This window comes from Heloderma suspectum, chromosome 4, assembly GCF_057233095.1.
Source record: "Heloderma suspectum isolate Gila_16-S chromosome 4, 16-S_ref, whole genome shotgun sequence".
In the NCBI taxonomy this organism is placed as follows: Eukaryota; Metazoa; Chordata; class Lepidosauria; order Squamata; family Helodermatidae; genus Heloderma; species Heloderma suspectum.
In genome coordinates, this window is record NC_139461.1 from 139,329,823 (window position 1) to 139,349,071 (window position 19,249).

Sequence of the window (19,249 nt, forward strand, 5' to 3'; positions counted from 1 at the left end):
AACTGTTTTATGTATTTAATTGCTGTAAGCCACCTTGCGAGGGCTTCCGTCCTGAAAGGCAGCCAGGACATTTTTAAAGAAATAAATCAGGTGACTGCTGGGGTGGCAGGGGCTGCACATGGGTGCGCACGCACAAACACCCACATTCACATACAACTCACACCCACAAACACACCACTCATTTATACATGCACACCACTCTTGCACACCCCCATCTCTCTCTCTCTCTCTCTCTCTCTCTCTCTGTCTCTCTCTCTCTCTCTCTCTCTCACACACACACACCATTCTCTCTCTCAAGCCCAAGAGCGTTTCAGAGACCTGGCACCTGCTTTCATCAGATAAAACCAATACTCTTCCCAGAAGCCTCGGTTCTCAAACCACCCAGCCATCCAGGAATTCTGGCTCCTGGCCCTCCTCCCTCCTCCAATCCAGTCTTTTGCTGAAGGATCCTGATATCCCACATTCTGGGACCTGTCCAGAAAAAAACAAGAAAAAAAGCTAAAGTAATGGGCCCTATGGTTCCTAGAGCGCCCTAGGAAGCAGGCAAGTGCCTTTGAGCAGTGCTTCCTGGGACGCTCTAGGAATAAGGCTTCTATGGCAGGAAGCATACCTTTTGTTTCTAGAGAGCTTTTTCCTGGGGTTCTCAAGGGCCACCCTGCGAAACTGGGAATGGGTGTGTAGCTGATTGGCGCAGGTCAGCTACTAGCTGTGGTTTCTTCCCATGCTGGGGTCTGGGTGTTAGATCCAGATGTAGGTATGTGCAACTGGGCTGGCAGAAGACACACACACCCTGCCCTCCCCACAGCAACTACTCCAGCCCCCTGGAAATGCTACACAGAGGGTCGTGGGATACTGCTGAATGGGACAGGCTGTGGCGTGGGCGGGGGATCCCCCCAAATCAGGCAGAGGCACCTTCCATCAACAGAACACAAATCCTGGTTCCAATCCAGGAGATCCAGAGGTTGAACATTGTTGTGCCCTGCAGCTAGGACTTCAGGGATCAACGGATCTGCCAAGTTCGATTCGAGTCAGTTCCTAATTTTTCCAACATTAAATACATTCTCATTTCTGCATCCGTTCAGAATGCTTTTTCTTAAAAAGTTAGCATGAACGTTCGTATGGATTTTTGTGCACATTTCTTCTAATATACGCATTTTTGTACATAATTTTCAAAACACCGTCATTTTTCCCAAGTTATTTTCACTAGTACTTTGCATGCACTTTTCCCTGTTATACAGGGAATACAATGTGCATTTCTGTGCACATTTTTTTAAATTTGCAAACTGCATCAAAAAGTGGTAAACCGTGGTATCATCATGCAACTGTGCTCCAGTTCATGTGCAAGTTCAGGAAGTGCAAATTTGTTAAGTTTGCATTAAAATGTGAACTCAACACATTTCTCACCCATCCCTATAGATAACTAGGACCATGTATGCTCAGCCCTAGAGAGAATAGGCATCTACAACATCAGTCCCTGTGATTGGCAAGCATATGGGGCCTTGCCTTGCTATTAGCTGGCCAGTTTAAACATTAGGAGTCTGTCCTACCACTGCCTAGTCAACAGTGCATAAGCTCTTACTTGTTGCACTCAAGGTCTCTGCCCAAGTTAACTTCATGGGCTCTGGAACAGAGAACATCCGCTCCAGGTATCAGTATGTTAAGTGTAGTATCCCCATCTGAGCAATGAAATAAAGGAAAAAAGGGAAAAAAATAAACATTCACAGTGTAATAATGAGGAAGTGAAAGAAGGCTGTTGGAAAAAGCAGTGCTGTATCCAGCCATTTCTACATCAAGAGCAGGCTCCAAATTCTACACCTCTGCCTCCCAGGGGAACTTGCATGGAGGTATGTGAAGAATGACTATCCACCTTTAAGGCCTCCAATGCTGAAACCCAAAGTCGTCACTGCTCGTTTAGACGACTTCTGCTCAGAAGCTGCTCTTGTCCAATGTCCCATTTTTCGAATTTTCTCTTCTCTCATCAGTCATTTTTGATGGCTGAATACACTTTGTTATGTCAGACTGCAGACCGTGGACCAATGAAAATCCACAATGGTGCCACTCTGCCCAGCCCGAGACTTCTACTGCCTGAAGCAATGCACAAATCCCACCTCCTCCCTGCCCGTCTTAGCGTCAACACTTTCAAATTTAAAGTGGGCAACTTTGGGAAAGTTCAAATAGACTAAGGGCGCAATCCTGTGACCACTAGTCAGTGGCTAGATGGCGATAGGATTAGGGATCTCAGAGAATTCCGCCACGGATTCCAGTGAGGCTGGATTCTAAAGAATCCGTGGCAGAATGGCCTCCCCCACCTCGCAGAATCCCCCCGGGACGGAACTTACCTGGGGCGGATGCGGCGGCGGCGGCGGCTCTGGCTGGTCGGCTGCCTTTACTGTGATAGGCTACGTAAATATTTACGTAGCCTATCACAGCAAAGAGCAGGGGCGCAAATGGTGTAGCAGCTGCCATTTGCGTCCCTGCTTTTTGCCGTGATAGGCTACATAAATACTTACATAGCCTATCACGGCTGCTTGCAAGGACGCAAATGGCGGCCACCACGACAGCTGCCATTTGCGGCCACAGCAGCCCGGCTGCAGCTGGAACTCTGGCTGCGGCCATCCCCAGCCGGCAGCTCTGTGGAACTGCTGCAGAGCGGAGTCAGCCTAGGAGGATTCCGGTGGGAGGGATGGAGTGCCTCCCCTCCACCGTGGATGCCCTGGCACGGAGCCAGGTAAGGGATTCGTACATCCCTACATAGGATAGGTCGGTTTCCTGAGAACCAACCTCCACTCCCTCCCGCACTGCCTTGTAGGCAGCATGGAACAGCGCTGTGCTTGGAAGAGGAGCGTGGAGCAGCGAAAACGGGCATTCTGGGGGGCGTGCTGGAGCGGAGAGGGCAGAAATGCTGTTCCGACGCTCCCTCTGCATCATCAGGTGTCTCCCTGCCCCCTGCTCCAACTTCCCAAAATCGGCTGTCTAGCCATGAATGCAGGGTGGCTGAACCACAGAGGGGATGGTCCCGTTGTGCTTCTCCTGCCGTGTATTGGTTGGATAGGCGGTTGCCTCCAAGTTCGGAGGTGGCTGCCTGTCCCAATAGGATTGCACCCTTAGTGTGCCATGTGAAGTGAAATCTTATGCATCACTACTCTGAAGTCCTCTCTCTCTCTCTCCCCCTCCCTCCCTCCCTCCCTCCCTCCCTCCATCCATCCATCCATCCATCTATCTATCTATCTATCTATCTATCTATCTATCTATCTATCTATCTATCTAATGTATATGCTGCTGTTACAAAATCACCTGCTTTTATGATAGAATCACCTGCTTGTTATGTTAATCTATTTTATTGTATTAATATTAATGTATTTAGTTTTGCAGGAAATGAATGTACAGGTGAGAAAAGGTTAACTATGGGCAGGATGGGGCTTGTGTGATTGGCTGTTTTAGTTCTACCTGGGGGGAGGAGGGTTTTTTTTCAGTTTAGGGTTGGTTTTGGGATGGAGGTTGGGAATTTGGTGGAGCACCAACTTGAATGGGGACGAAGCAATAGTAAGGCAGGGTTAAATTAATTAACAACATCTGTGCAAATAATAGTAACATCCACAACACTGTAACAACATTTTGTAAATAATATATCTCTATTTTATTTGTCTGGGTTAAAATCCAGGTGCCAGCTTGGTCTTCATTTACGCTGCCTCATACATGAGCCCATATTAGCCAGCACCCACTTCCCAAATTAGAAATAACAGTAACAGTGATTAAATCCTACACATTTAGCGTTGTTTGTGGCTGGGTAAAACGTTAGCTAAGTCCGTGGGTACAGATGATTTGCCAGTGACATCCCACTCCTTAGGCTTATTATCCTAAGTGTGATGGGATGACAGAGAAGAGCCTGGGTAAAAGGGAGGTGTGGACGTCACAGCCACTCTCCATAACAAATCACAAAGCAGTTCACAAATGAAACAATAGAAAACCCAAACAATACTAAAACAACAGTATTCATCAAATCTAGCCAGCAGTGAGACAGAACACTCCGAAGACTGTCCAACAAACAGAGGGCTCAAAGATCTCATCAAAAGGACCCAAAGGCTTGGGATCAGTCTTGCGGGAAAGAGCAGAAAGAAATTACCTCGTGCGAATGTCCCTCTCGGCGGCGGGTCCCAGCGGCGGTTCGGCGGCGGTTCGGCAGCGGTTCGGCGGCGGTTCGGCGGCGGCGGCCAGTCTTCCAACCGGCTGCCACCGCCACCATTTCCCAGTAAAGTAAAAAAAGAAAAGTGGTAGGCTACGTAACGATTTACGTAGCCTATCACAGCTAGATTTTCAAAGTCAGCCATGATAGGCTACGTAAATCTTTACGTAGCCTATCACAGCTGACTTTGGGGGAAAAAAAAGCACGTACGCAAATGGCGGCGCCCACAGGCGCTGCCATTTGCGTTCCTTATTTGGGCACAGGTAGTCTAGGTAAAGATTTACATAGACTACGGCGAAAATAAGGGCAACGCAAATAGCATTGCCCTTATTTTCGCCGTAGTCTACATAAATCTTTACGTAGACTACCCGTGCCCAAATAAGGAATGCAAATGGCGGCGCCCATGGGCGCCGCCATTTGCATATGCACTTCCCCCCCCAAAGTCAGCCGTGATAGGCTACATAAAGATTTACGTAGCCTATCACGGCTGACTGAAAATCTAGCCGTGATAGGCTACGTAAATCGTTACGTAACCTATCACATTTTTTTTTTTTACTTAACTTTTTTCTTTCGCAGCCGGAGAGGCAGGGCGCTCCCCCCGGCCAGAATTTCGGCGGGGAGGGATGGGGCGCCTCCCCCCCGGCCTGAATTTCAGCCAGGAGGGGTGGGGCGCCTCCCCACATGCCAAGAATTTCGGGGGGAGAACTGGAGCACCTCCCCCCTCCACCAAAAACAGCTGCGGGACCAGGTAAGGGACTTTCGTCCATCCCTAGACTGAGTGGATTTTCTTCTTCTTCTTCTTCTTCTTCTTCTTCTTCTTCTTCTTCTTCTTCTTCTTCTTCTTCTTCTTCTTCTCCTCCTCCTCCTCCTCCTCCTCCTCCTCCTCCTCCTCCTCCTCTTCCTCATTAGAGGTTAACATATATAAAACACATTTCAAATGTATTTTAGATCTTAGGCCTATACACATTTAAAACTTTGTAGGTACTGGCAAACAACTAAATCATTCCCCTCTGAAAATGCCTCTGCTTTGTTTCAAAGGGCTTACAGCCTTTAAAGCTACTGTTCTGTAAGACACCATATCCTATTGAAGTCTCATAACAAGTTATATCCCTGTGCCGCTGAGGAAGGTGCATGTATACCAAAACGTGTCAGGCATTTCGTATCTCTTGACATTTTATACCTTTTAGTAATGTTTCCTCTATCTCAGCACCCTGGGCCAGCCCAAGAGAGTTTGCATCCAGAGGTGAAGTGCAAGATACCGCCCCCCCCCCTTCCACATACATAATCCCACTGGATCTGCCATCGTCTCACCTCTCAGAATCAATTCTGCTGATTAAGGCAATACCCTAACAATAAGCCAATTTTGGGGCTTTGCTGCTTTGTATTCAGTGGAGGCTGAAAGTGCTGAACCCTATCCCCAAAGGGGTTCAGCATCTTGGAGAACTCCTTTAGAGTTCTGATTGGTTCTGACTAAAACCCAGCGTGGATCCACTGCCCCACTGAAATAGGAGCCACCAGCCTCCACTTTTCATATTCTGATGCTGCTCCATTTTTTCTCCGGTCTCAGGCAGGGGTCTTTCAGGGACTAGCTCTGCAAAGGGGACTAGGGGATTTAAGCACAGAACTCCCTGGGCAAAGGTGTAAAAAACCTGCTAGACTTAATCTACTGAGGCAGAGCATCTAGACTTAATCTGCACTTAATCTACCGAGTCAGAGCATCCTGTACATTCAAAAAAATTCTATGAGTTCTGATATTTTGGGTGAAACCCAATGTTTACAGATATAAAAAGCTATTCACATATGCACTGTGATCCTTGATATAAGATCAGATGGAGTGCAAGGGATCTTTTCCATCGCATTTGTGTGCATAGGATCTCTGTCTCAGTGCAAGCAGGAACATTCAAATACTAACATTGCAATTCAGCTGCAGCAATTTATGCTACATTCCAAAATGAAATGCTGGCATTATGGTGGAGAACAATTTCATGCTAAATTCCCTTGAAAATGCAGGGAGTTTTCCTAGCATATATGTAGGAAGGATCAAAGGTTCATCTAGTCCAGCATTCTGTTTCCAACAGTAGCCAGCTGCATGCCTCTGGGAAGTTCAAAGCAGGACATGGGGGGTGTCTCCACAACAATGAAAGGAGAAGTGAATGGTAGCTTACCCGGATTTTTCAAGGAACTGGCTTTGGTCCATGCAAGGCTCCACGAATGAGTGCAGTGCACCATTCTAAGTCCCCTCACAGGAACACTCTTCTGGGTGGGGTTGGGGGTTGGAGTGAATGTCATTAGACTGGCAGGGCCTCTCAACCAATAAGAGAGGCTCCTCTCTCCCCCATCCAGGCTCTACTTCCCCTGAAGCTCCCATAATGTGACGGAGCAAAGTTTCACATTAATTACTTCCTTACAGCAACAAAGCAAGCAGTAAAGAAATGCAGCATCGATATTTAGGGGACAAGCCTCCTTGACCACAGTAGGAGTTACTTCTGAGGAGACACTTGCTTCCCCAACCTAAGCCTGATTCCTAGGGATGGTGCGGGCACCCGTTTCGGTCTGCAAATCTGTTGGACGACCTGTGCCCCCCAAGCTGTGCCCACCAAGCCTCCCTGCCCCTGCTTGCCCAGTCTCTGGACTGCTCTCCTGCATTCGGTAAGCAGCCCGCAACTTACCCTGGCCCATCTGTCCCTGTCCCGATTGCCATGTTAAAAGTCTATGTGGGCACATAGACTTAGGGATATACGAAACTAACTTACCTGTTCACGGATGTCAGTTGCGGTGGTGGGGGGGGGGAGGCACTCCATTCCTCCTCCCGGAATCCTCGACGGGTGGGGGGAGGCAATCCGGTCCTCCCCCCCGGTATCCTGCCCAGCCGGCTGTGCTCCACACCGGCTTTGCGGAGCAGCCAGCCAGGCCAGGGCCATCCACAGCCGGATTTCCGGCTGTAGATGGGCTGGTGCGGATGCAAATGGCGGCCGCTGTAGCGGCCGCCATTTGCATCCAGCCAGGCTGCCGTGATAGGCTACGTAAGAATTTTAGGGATGGCGGAGAATTCTGCCTCGGATTTCAGTGAGGTCAACTACACTGGCATTTGGCCCCCCAAAATCCATGGTAGAATGGCCTACCCCCCTGCCCCCCTGGATCCCCCCCGGGACAAGACTTACCTGGGGCGGATGTTCCGGACAGCGGCGGCTCCAGTGGCGGCGGCGGTGGCAGCAGCTGGTCTTTCGACAGGCTGCCACGGCCGCCATTTGCAGTCTGGTCTTTTTTTTTTTTTACCCAGACATGATAGGCTATGTAAAGATTTTACCTACCACGTCTGGGTAAAAAAACAACAACGGTGTACGCAAATGGCAGCGGTTACGGCGGCCGCCATTTGTGTTCCTTTTTTCGCCATTTTAGTCTACGTAAATATTTTTTTACGTAAATATTTACGTAGACTATTACAGCGAAAAAAAAGGGGAATGCAGATAGCGTAGTGGGCGCTATTTGCGTTCCTTTTTGATTCGCCATTTTAGCCTACATAAATATTTACGTAGGCTAAAATGGCGAAAAATAAGGAACGCAAATGGTGGCTGCCATAGCCGCCACCATTTGCATACGCTGTTTTTTTTTGTGTGTTTTGTTTTTTTTTCCCAGCACCAGCCAGTCCAGGGCCGGAAATCCGGCTGCGGACGGCCCTGGCCTGGCCGGCTGCTCCACGGAGCTGCTGCGGAGCAGAGCTGGCCTTCGAGGATTCTGGGGGGGAGGACCGGATTGCCTCCCCCCCCATCGATGATTCCAGGGGCAGGGACAGAGCGCCTCCCCGCCTCCAGCAGACACCGCCACCGGAACAAGGTAAGGGATTCGTACATCCCTAAAGAATTTACGTAGCCTATCACGGCTAACCTCCCCCCCCCAAAAAAAGCAGCATACGCAAATGGCGGCGGCTATGGCGGCCGCCATTTGCGTTCCCATTTTTCGCTGTTCTAGCCTACGTAAATATTTACGTAGGCTAGAACGGCGAAAAAAAGGGAACGCAAATGGCAGCCGCTGTTGCCGCCACCATTTCCGTATGCTGCTTTTTTTGGGGGGGGAGGTTAGACGTGATAGGCTACGTAAATTCTTACATAGCCTATCACTGCTGCAGGGATGGCAATGGCAGCCGCAGCAGCCCAGCTGCGGCCGGCCAGGAGACCTGCTGCTGGAGCCGCCGCCACTGGAGCCACCACAGCCGCCGCTGGAACCGCCGCCGCCGCATCTGCCGCATCTGCTGCATCCGCCCCAGGTAAGTGCCGTCCTGGGGGATTCCGCGGGGGGGGGCGGGGGCAGGAGGCCGTTCCACCACGGATTCTGGGATGGCAGAGAATCTAGAGTATATGAGTGACTCACAGTGCTTTTTGTGTATAAGTCTATGTAGGGATGGCAGAGAATTCCACCACAGATTCTTTAGAATCCAGCCTCGCTGGAATCCGTGTTGGAATTATCTGCCATTCCTAAATAGACTTATACACAAAAAGCACTGTGAGTCACCCATATACTCTAGATTCACAGCGCTACTTTGCATATATGTCTATGGGCATGGGCTGCCGATCAGGATGTTTCTTAAAAACATGGCGATCAGGACAGAAGCATGTGGTCCTGGGTAAGTTGCAGGCTGCTTACTGAGTGCAGAGGGGGGCTTGAGTACAGCCTGGGGGGCCAGCAAGCGGGGGCAGGGGCTAGGTGGGCACCCGGAGAACCTGGACCGGGGGAGGGGGGGCTCTCATCCATCTCTACCGATTCTGTGTATTTTTTGAAGTTTCTTTCCCTTTAAAACCACATTAGCAAGCGCTATCCCCTATCTCACACACTACTGTAAGAGAATATGCTTAGGATCACACTAAAAAGGTAAAGGTAAAGGTGTCCCCAACCAGTCGTTTCCGACTCTAGGGTGCGGTGCTCATCTGTTTCTAAGCTGAAGAGCCAGCGCTGTCCGAAGACGCTTCCGTGGTCATGTGGCCGGCATGACTGAACACCGAGGTGCACGGAACACTGTTACCTTTCCCGCCGAGGCGGTACCTATTTATCTACTTGCAATTTCTTGCTTTCGAACTGCTAGGTTGGCAGAAGCTGGGACTGAAGACGGGAGCTCACTCCGTCACGCAGCACTCGGGTCTCGAACTGCTGACCTGCCGACCTTCCAGTCTGCAGTTCAGCGTCTTAACCACTAAGCCACCGCCGTCACTAAACATGGTACCACCAAGAGTTATAAATGATCTGCTTCTTGACTTATAACAGGGATCATGAACTCTTTTGGCCTGAGGACAGGATGTCCCTTTGGAGAAGGCCTTTTGGGAGCCACGTTCCAGTGGGGGACGGGGCTGAAGGCAACGGGAGCAGGGCCAAAATGCCACCCTAGCTTAGCGTGAAAGCTCCTACTGCCACTCACTAAGCATTAGGAGGGGCATTTCAACATTTTAGGATGGGGAAAAAACTGCATGAAACCTGGGAAACCACCACATGATCACCATTTGGGGGAAAGCAGTGGGGCCAAGGGAAGGAGGGTGGCCATCTGAGCCATATGGGGACTCCAGCAGGCCAGATTTGGCCCCCTGGCGTGGGGTCCTACACCGCTGACTTATAACAACCCCAGATCTGCTGCCCCCACCTCAGCTTCTCCGACATGACATGGACCGCCAGTACTTCTGTGGTTTCTCTTTGTCATGTGATTTGCCTTTGGAACGACTGCCATGCAACATGCCGCAGCGGTCTGTAATCCAACCCACAGATTTCAATCAGTCTTCAAGAACTCCAAATACTTTCTGAAAGAGAAACGTTTCCATGCTCTGCTGACATACACCCCCCCACACATGAAAATTGGCTCAAACAACCCCCAGAAGGAAGCCATTCCATGGTTTGTTTATTATTTGGAAAAAAATTATCTTTTGGACTAACCTAATGGATTCTTCTTGCAGAAGCTTACAAACACAATAAAATACCAAGACGTCAGATAAAACAAAACCAAAAACACATACATAAAAATATTAATCACATAAATGCTAAAGAATCCATGTACGGATCCAACCATCAGATTAATAAAATCAACTTGAGCTCAGCAGTGACAGGCTCCCCTCAATCAACATAATAAAATGCTTTAACAGATTTTTTTCTGAAGGGAAAAAGCCAGGTGGACATCCCTTGTGAAGAAGTCAGTGCCAGCAGCAGCACCCAGAAAGGCTCTGGATCAGGCACAATAAGCAGGAGGGGTGTGTCCAAGTGGGCCATTTAGGAGAGATTTGGACTTTAACTGAAGGGAAGCAAGTCTTCTCTGAAGCAGCCTAAAGCAAACTGGGATGCTCCTGGAGATCTGGACCCACTTTGGAGGGGCACAGTCAGTCTAAAGTCTGTTAAAAAAAAAATGATACCCACCACCACCACCACCGCCGCCGCCGCCAATTCTGTCAAACCATAAAAAGGTTGAAGCCATTTGTTGATTTCCACATAATACTCAATAGGGAGGCATAGGAAATTCAGTTCCAAAGCGGAATGAGATGACCTCCCAACGTGCCAGACTAAAGTGATCTTCCATCTAAAGCATGAAAGCAGGTTCCAAAGAGACCCCCCTCCCCCCAGTGTACATCCTTAATAAGCAGGGCTGCTTGAGGCACACAGCAGGGAATACTCAGGAGGAAGCGTGTCTTTAAATACTCCGAATCCAGAACATTTAGGGCAGGGCTGGGAAACCACCATCTCCAGACACTTCTGGATCTGGCCCACGCTTTCCCCTCCTCAGCGCTCCCCACTCCACAGCAGTCAGGCTTCCTAAGCCTTAATTGCCGCACAGAGGAGTTGGGGGGGGCAGCTGGGAAAGGAAGGTTTAACACTCCTCTTTCTGTGCTCTGTGGGCATCCCCCAAATCTCCCCCTTACCCCACCTGAGATTACACAAATGGTATCTTTTTATTTCAAAGCCTAATTGTTGCACAGAAGGGATTTTCAGTGGGGCATAAGCAGAGAGAGAGAGAGACAGCGAGAGAAGAGGAGAAAGAGAAGGGGAAACACAAAATGAGCAGAGGAGACTGAGAAGAGAGAGAGAGAAGGGGAGAGAGGGAGAAGGGGGAAGAGAGGGAAGTGTTGTCATGGGAGGGAAGGACAAAAAGAAAATGGGTGGCCCAATTTTGGCATCACCCCACCCACAACTCTGGCCATGCCCACCCATGGTATGTGGTCCGTGAGAGATTTTCCCCAAGGGAAACTGGTCCTCAGTATATATTTTTAAATCCCCTAATTTAGGGCTTTATTTAGACAGGATGTTGGCCTGTTGATCTGACTCAAATTTGTTTTTATCTAAACATGTTCTAACATGGCCACCATTATTGCTGATTGATTCTCCTGATTCTCCACTGGTTTTATCTGCTCTTTTTTTTAATCTTACTGTTACAGATTTTTTAAAATAAAACTGTTTTATTGTATTTTTATTATCATTCTTGTTAGCCACCTTAGGCGATATTTGTAGAAAGATGAGATATACATAGAGCAACAAATTAGGGCGCAATCCTATCGGGATAGGCGGCTGCCTTTGAACTCAGAGGTAACTGTCTATCCAATGCATGGCAGGAGAAGTGCGGAGGGGATTGTCCCCGCTGTGCTTCGGTCGCCCTGCATTTGCAGCTAGACAGCCAATTTTGGCTGTCTAGCCACGGGAAGATGGATCGGGGAAAGCGGCTGCTGGACGACACATAGGATGTGTCATCCCAGCATTTCTGCCTTCCCTGCCCCGGAACACCCTGTTTTTGCTGCTCCATGCTCCTCTTCCGAGCACAGGGCTGTTCCAAGCTGCCTGCGAGGCAGTGCAGGAGCAGGGGAAGGTCAGTTCTCAGGGAACCATGCATTAGGGCTCCCTGAGCATTTCAAAGGGGACAGGGAGTTTCAAGCTCCATCCAGCAAGCAGGACTCAGTCATTTAAGGCTTACCAAAACCAACATACTGAGATGGGTTCTGAAACAAATAGGCAACCAGTGAAGATCTTTCCATATAGGAGTAATATGATCCCTGGGGCTAGCCCCAGATAGTTTATTGGTCTACCATAATTGCTGGTGACTGTCAACTGGCACATCTTATGATAAACAGGGCTGGAGAGCAACCTCTCTTGATGAAGTGAATCCAAATTGGAGATCCTAAAGTAGTGAAAGGGATGTGCCAATCGATTTAGCCGGTTTGCCAGCAATTCATATGTCTAATCAGATGAATTTGGTTAATTGTATTCTAACCAATAAAGTTTTGGCACCCCCGACTGCAAGTAATCACATCCGTATTTTCTTTTTTCCATTTGGAGGTAAATGCCAGATTTGTTCACTGAGCAAGGTCAGGGCTTACCTGGCCTGTTGAGCATGTTCTGTTTGTTTGCAGTTTGATCTTTCTCTTGAATGTTAAGAGAGGACAAAAATAAAGTAACATAACATGCCATTACATAAAATAACGCAGAAGGCCTACATTCAGGATGTAATTCTGCATGACAAATTTGAAAAGAAGCCTAATGCATGCAATGATTTTTAAGAGGAGCAGGCAATATGTGCTCCAGAGAGCTAGCGTGGTATAGTGGCGACAGTGTTGGACTGAGAGCCAGGAGATCCAGGTTCTAGTCCCCACTCGGCCATGGAAGCTCACTGGGTGACTTTGGGCCAGTCACAGACTCTCAGCCCAACCTACCTCACAGGATTGTTAGTGTGAGGCCAAAGTGGAGAGGAGGAGGATTATGTATGCCGCCTTGGGTTCCTTGAGGACGAAAAAAGGAAGGATATAAATGGAATGAATGAATGAATGAATATGCAAGATAAATACACTGTACCGTTTCCAGAAGAAACAGGAAAAGAGAGGTAGTATCATGACCCGCTTAGGAAGGTAGATTGAAAGGAAAGCAATCAAATAACAAGACACAAATTGTGCAATCCTATACATGTCTTCTCAGAAGTTAGCCCCATTGCCTTCAGTGGAACTTGCTTCCAAGTAAGTGTGTGTAGGATTGCAGACTCAGGCTGCAAACTTACCAATCACCGAGAGAGAGAGAGAGAGAGAGAGAGAAAGAGAGAGAGAGAGAGAGAGAGAGAGAGAACCGTGAGTCCATGGTTAACTCACATTTGAAATTTTCGCTTTATTTATTTATTACCTGCTCATTCATTCATTCATTCATTCACTGCATTTATATTCTGCCTTTTTTCTTCCTTAAGGAACCCAAGGCGGCATACCTAATCCCTCTCCTCCTCCAGTTTATCCTCACAACAACAACCCTGTGAGCTGGGTTGGGCTGAGAGTCTGTGACTGGCCCAAAGTCACCCAGTGAGCTTCCATGGCCGAGTGGGGACTAGAACCCGGATCTCCTGGCTCTCAGTCCAACACTCCAGCCACTACACCGCCCTGGCTCTGCAGATTAAGAAATGGCAATAGGACTTGGTATGCAGGATGTAGACTTGAGCTATAGCTCTACACTGCAAAGGTGTATACTTAGGGAAGCTTGAGGAATTTGTCTTTAAGGTACTCTGAAGCCTCCGAGATTGGAGGCTTCCAGCTAGCAGGTGACAACCTGATAGGGTTCCACCTTAAAATATATGTCGAAATGCAAAATTCTGTGTGGACTTTTTACCTGATTAATGCAGAAACTAGACCAGAGGTATGAATGATCATGTGACACTGACATGGACCAGAAATAGACTGATCTGCCCATCCCTGCATATACCACTTTGCGTCATCCACCTGTTTTTGAAGAGGCTGGGAAAGATCTCAAATTAGTCCTGAGCCAAAAAGAAAGAAAAGGGGAACATGTTTTGCAAACACTTTCAATTTCTACATGCACACAGAGCCCCCTTTCCTTTTCAGGGATTTTTTTTTTTTTTTTGCACCTTGTTTGTAATTAGGGGACAGTTGTCAGGAAGCAGGAGGAGCACATCCCTTTTGCTGAGAAAACGGCCTTGGTGCTATCTCCGCAGATACAGGGCTTCTCCACACGAGGCTTTTATCCTGCGATTTACCACTCCTTCATCTGGATTCTTTGTGGTATTGTAAATCGGCTCTTCACACAGCTGGTTTTTCTTTACTACATAGCGCTACCTGCCATTTACACTGGTGGGTGGAGCCTGGCATGACATTTTGGGATGTCAGCAGCTCTTGGGTATCCGCTCCCCCTCTTGCTAGGGATGTACGAAAGTCACTTACCTTTTTGCGGAATTTTTCTCGGTGGGGGGGGAGGCGCTCCGTCCCTCCCCCCAGAATCCTTGATGGGGGGGGAGGCGCTCCTTCCCTCCCCCCAGAATCCTTGATGGGGGGGGAGGCGATCCGGTCCTCCCCCCCGGAATCCTGCCCGGCTGGCTCCACTCTGCAGCGGCTCCACGGAGCAGCCGGCCAGGGCCGTCCGCAGCCGGATTTCTGGCCGCGGATGGGCTGCTGTGGACGCAAATGGCGGCTGCTGTAGCGGCCGCCATTTGTGTCCAGCCAGGCTGCCGTGATAGGCTACGTAAGTATTTACATAGCCTATCATGGCAACCCCCCAAAAAACAAAACAGCGTACACAAATGGCGGCAGCTACGGCGGCCGCCATTTGCGTTCCCTATTTTTCACCGTTTTATCATACGTAAATATTTACATAGGCTATTATGGCGAAAAAAAGGGGGAACACAAATAGCGTAGTGGGCACTATTTGCGTTCCTTTATTTTTTGGTGTAATAGCTTACGTAAATATTTATGTAGGCTAAAACGGCGAAAAATAGGGAATGCAAATGGCGTCCGCTGTAGCTGCTGCCATTTGCGTATGCTGTTTTTTGGGGGGGAGGTTGCCATGATACTTACGTAAATACTTACGTAGCCTATCACGGCAAAGACCAAGATGCAAATGGCGGCCTCGGCAGGTGGTCGAAAGACCAGCTGCTGCTGCTGCCGCCGGAGCCGCTGCCATCCGGAACATCCGCCCCGGGTAAGCCTCATCCTGGGGGGAATCCATGGGGGGGGGGGTGGCAGGCCATTCTGCCACGGATTTTGGGGGGCCGAATGCCAGTGAATTCGGCCTCACTGAAATCCGTGGCGGAATTCTCTGCCATCCCTACTTGGCACGAACTTTTTCATTTCAACTTCCTTGCCTCCCCTTTTCACTTCCAATCCCTACCTTGGCCACTGTATTCCACAGTACTTCCACAGTGTCGGAGGTCTGTTCCACCCCCCCCCCCATGCAAGGAATTACATTTCTCTCATTTGTGTGTACAAGGAGATTGAATAAAAAGGGTTAAACGTTTTCCAGACAGCACTGGCAGAGCAGAGCGATCCCCAGATCCTATTGTGAAGCACTGAAACGACACAACTTCAGAAGTCCTCCCCCCGACCCATGTGCACGAATCAGTATTGTCCTTGCAAAAGCAAGCAGTGACGCGTTTCTCATTTGTGTATACACTGGGAGAGGGGATTGAATGGAAAGGGGTTACACTTCTCTCATTTGTGTGTACATGGGGATTGAAGAGGAAGGGTTAGATGTTTTCCGGGCAGCGCTTCCAGAGCAGAGCGATCCCCGGATCCCGTTGTAAATAGGGATGTCCGAGAATTCCGCCACGGACTCCATTGAGGCCAGATCCTTTTGAATCTGCCCTCCGGAGTCCATGGTGGAATGGGTCCACCTACCTCCACCTCCCGCCAGACCCGTGAGGAGCTGGATCCTCCTCGCTGGCCGGCTCCGTACAGCAAGTGATATGGCCACCATTGCCATGCCATATTGCTGAGCACTCACTGCAGGAAGGGATCCAGACGCAAATGGCGTCTGCTATGCCATTTGTGGCCATAAAGGTCTGAGATTAAGCTAAATGCAGCTGTAAATGGCTGCATTTAGGTCAATCTAACAGCTTTACGGCCTCAAATGGTGTTCCCTACGCCATTTGCATCCCTGTTTTTTCATGCGATAGGCTATGCATTTGTATTTATGTAGATATTAGCATAGCCTGTCGTGTGAAAAAACAGGGACGCAAATGGCGTAGCAGACACCATTTGTGTCTGGATCCCTTCCTGCAGTGAGTGCTCAGAGATTCGGCACGGCAATGGCAGCTGTATCGCTTGCTGTACGGAGCCAGCCGGTGGCTCTGCAGAGTTGCCGCGGACTGGAGCCAGCCGGCGAGGATTCCGGGGAGAGGAACGGATCACCTCCCCCCCCCCTGCGGACACCCCCCTGCCCCAGACTGGCAGGTAGGGGATTTGTACATCCCTAGTTGTAAAGTGCTGCTGGGATGGCGGTGGGAGCAGAAAAGAAGGAGAAATGGAGGAGAGGCAGCAAAGCTGCTCTGCCGGGCTTACAGACTCCCACCACGTTGTGCCCTGCAGGTGAAAGGGTGCAGGCGCAGCAGCCCCGCCCCATTGTGGTCACAGGTGTCATCATGATAACCGCACCCCAACAGCCGCCCACACAAAAGCAGCTCATTGTTCCATGGCAGAAGTACTTGGGCAGGAGGTGGTGGTTTGATGGTGCTACCTGAGAAAATACTGCATTTTCCCCGTGAAGAATTAACACAGGGAAATGGGGGATGGGGGGTGGGGAGAAGCGGGACAACAGCTGCAAGGCAACAATGTTGTGTTATGTAAACCGCACCGGAAAAACCATGACTGACGGATGACAATCACGCTAAACAAACTCTGTGTGAAGGAGCCCCTAGTGCATCTTTCAGTTGGGAATGAATATGGGGGCGGCGGACGTGCATCCCAATAACAGTAAGGCAGTGCCAAGGGCATCATGCACAGGCACATCCAGATGTGGATATTATAAATCCACACTGTATTACTTTTAGCGATGTACATTTGGCTGAACATCAGAAAATCCACGCTGTATTAAAAATTAAAAATCAATATTTAACAATTAATTATTAATAATGCTATTTAGTCAGTATTATTAATTATCACTAATATTATTAGCAATATTATTAATATTGTTATTATTTTTATTTATTATAATTATAATTATAATAATTTTATTAATAATTATATTTACTTACTTACTTATTATTATTAATAATTAATAATTTATTATTCTAAATCCACACTATATTGCTTTTAATGGATGTGCGTTTCGATGAGCATCAGAACGTGCATCCAATCCACATGGGAGGGGCCATCGTCCAGTGGTAGAGCCCAAGCTTTGCATGCAGACGATCCCAGGCTCAGTCCCGGCTTCTCCAGGTAGGGCTAGGAAAGAACCCTGCCTAAAACTCTGGAAGAAGGACCTTTGCAAGTCGGTGTCGACCATACCATGCTCGATGAATCAGTGCTCTGACTCGGTATAAGGCAGTTTCGTCTGCTCACATTTTGCCCCAACTAATGGTTTGTGCATAACTCCACACAGCTACAGCTTGATTAAGGTAATGGTCGTTATTACGCAGTGCTGGTGGCAAGAAAATTGCCAATGCAGCATGGCAAGGTGGGAGTTGCTGCAGTGCTGTCCACGCATCAGGGATGTGTTCTCCTCCAGACTGAGGAGAATGGGAGGACTTCATCTGCCCTCAGTGACATTATCAAGTAGCCGGATGCGATTGACTGTGCGGCACTGTGATCATGTCATCACATTTACTGTCATGCCTGGTTAGGATCCCACAGTGAAGAAGAAGGAAATAGTGTCAAAGCAGTCACATATCAGAGCTTTGAATAAGTGTGAAAAAATGCAAAAGACCACCAAGGTGGGTGGGGGATGTTGAAGGGTGGGTGTTGTTGTTGTTGTTTTGCACCCTTCAAAAATCCACTTACCATGTCAAAAACCTCATGCGTATCCAGTGTTTTCAGTGTAATCTCATGAGTATTCAAAAAACTATTCCATTTAAAGAAAAAACTGTTGAGCTACAACTCCCAGCATCCCTCAGCCAGCATGGCTGGCTGGGGGATGACCACAGTCATAGTCCAACAAATCTGAAGGGCACCAGCTTGGAAAGGCTGGCATATATTCATCATCTAAGTAGGGATGTCGGAGAATTTCTCCACGAATCTCCGGGAGAATCTTCCCGAAATTGGTGGAGAAACGGTCTGCCACCCCCCCCCGCCACCCCCCCCCCCAGGATGGGACTTACCTTCGGCGAATGTCCCTGGCGGCGGCGGCTCCTGGCGGCAGTTCGGCAGGGGCCGGTCTTCTGACCGGCTGCTGCCGCCGCCATTTCCAAGTAAAAAAGCAACAACAACAACAAACGTGATAGGCTACGTAAAGATTTACGTAGCCTATCACGACTAGATTTTCAAAAAACACCGTGATAGGCTACGTAAATCTTTACGTAGCCTATCACGGCTGACTGCAGGCCAGGGACGCGAACGGCGGCGGCTATGGCCGCCACCATTTGCGTCCCGGCAGGAGAAGAACTTTCGCAGCCGGAGAAGCGGGGCGCTCCCCCCCGGCCAGAATTTCGGTGGGGAGGGATGGGGCGCCTCCCCCCGGCCAGAATTTTGGCAGGGAGGGACAGGGCGCGTCCCCCCCGCCCAGAATTTCGGGGGGAGGGACGGAGCGCCTCCCCCCCACCGCGAAGCAAGCTTCAAGATCAGGTAAGTGACTTTCGTCCATCCCTACATCTAAGACCAGAGTGGAGTGGGAAGTTACCCTTCCCAAAGCTTAGGGAGAATGGCACGGATAGTCAGCTGCAGTGTCCCTCCGGCTTCACTAAGTTCAACTGAACTACACACAATCGGTTGTGACCCATTCAATCTCCTTGCAAGCGGAAACAGTTATGAAGCAGTTTCAGCATGTGAGCCGCCTAAAAACTGTTGATCTTACCTTGGTCAGCAGCCCCAACCTTGAGCTGAGGTGGATCTTCTGTGCACTTTCCCATTTTCATCACATGGGCGGCATTTTCGAATGACCGTTCTGTTCCTTCTGCAAACGCTGAGACGGAAAAGCATTTGCCAGCAAAAGCCAAACAGAATCAAGTGAAATCAGCACTCACAAGCCACACCCCTGGGGAGGAAACAACACCAGACTAACAGCCAGTCAGAGCTAGCATACAATATTCCATACTGGCCCCCATAGAGTGACCAGCCAGGGTCCAGTGTGCTGTGCTGTCTGCCTGGCTACCCATCTGATGGACAGTTGAGCCAGCTCAGGAACATTTATAGGCCG

At 49.1% G+C, this 19,249-nt stretch overlaps 1 protein-coding gene across 1 annotated transcript; it reads right to left on the bottom strand.

The window, feature by feature from the left end:
- LOC146347452 (uncharacterized) lies at positions 1-19,009 on the bottom strand. The gene is made up of 4 exons (XM_084848156.1): positions 18,908-19,009; positions 12,517-12,561; positions 1,580-1,676; positions 1-471 (listed from the first exon to the last, which is right to left on the bottom strand). The coding sequence occupies exons 1-4, from the start codon at positions 18,966-18,968 to the stop codon at positions 294-296; spliced, it is 381 nt and encodes a 126-aa protein (XP_084704282.1). The 5' UTR covers positions 18,969-19,009; the 3' UTR covers positions 1-293.
- Between the last annotated feature and the right edge of the window lie 240 nt (positions 19,010-19,249).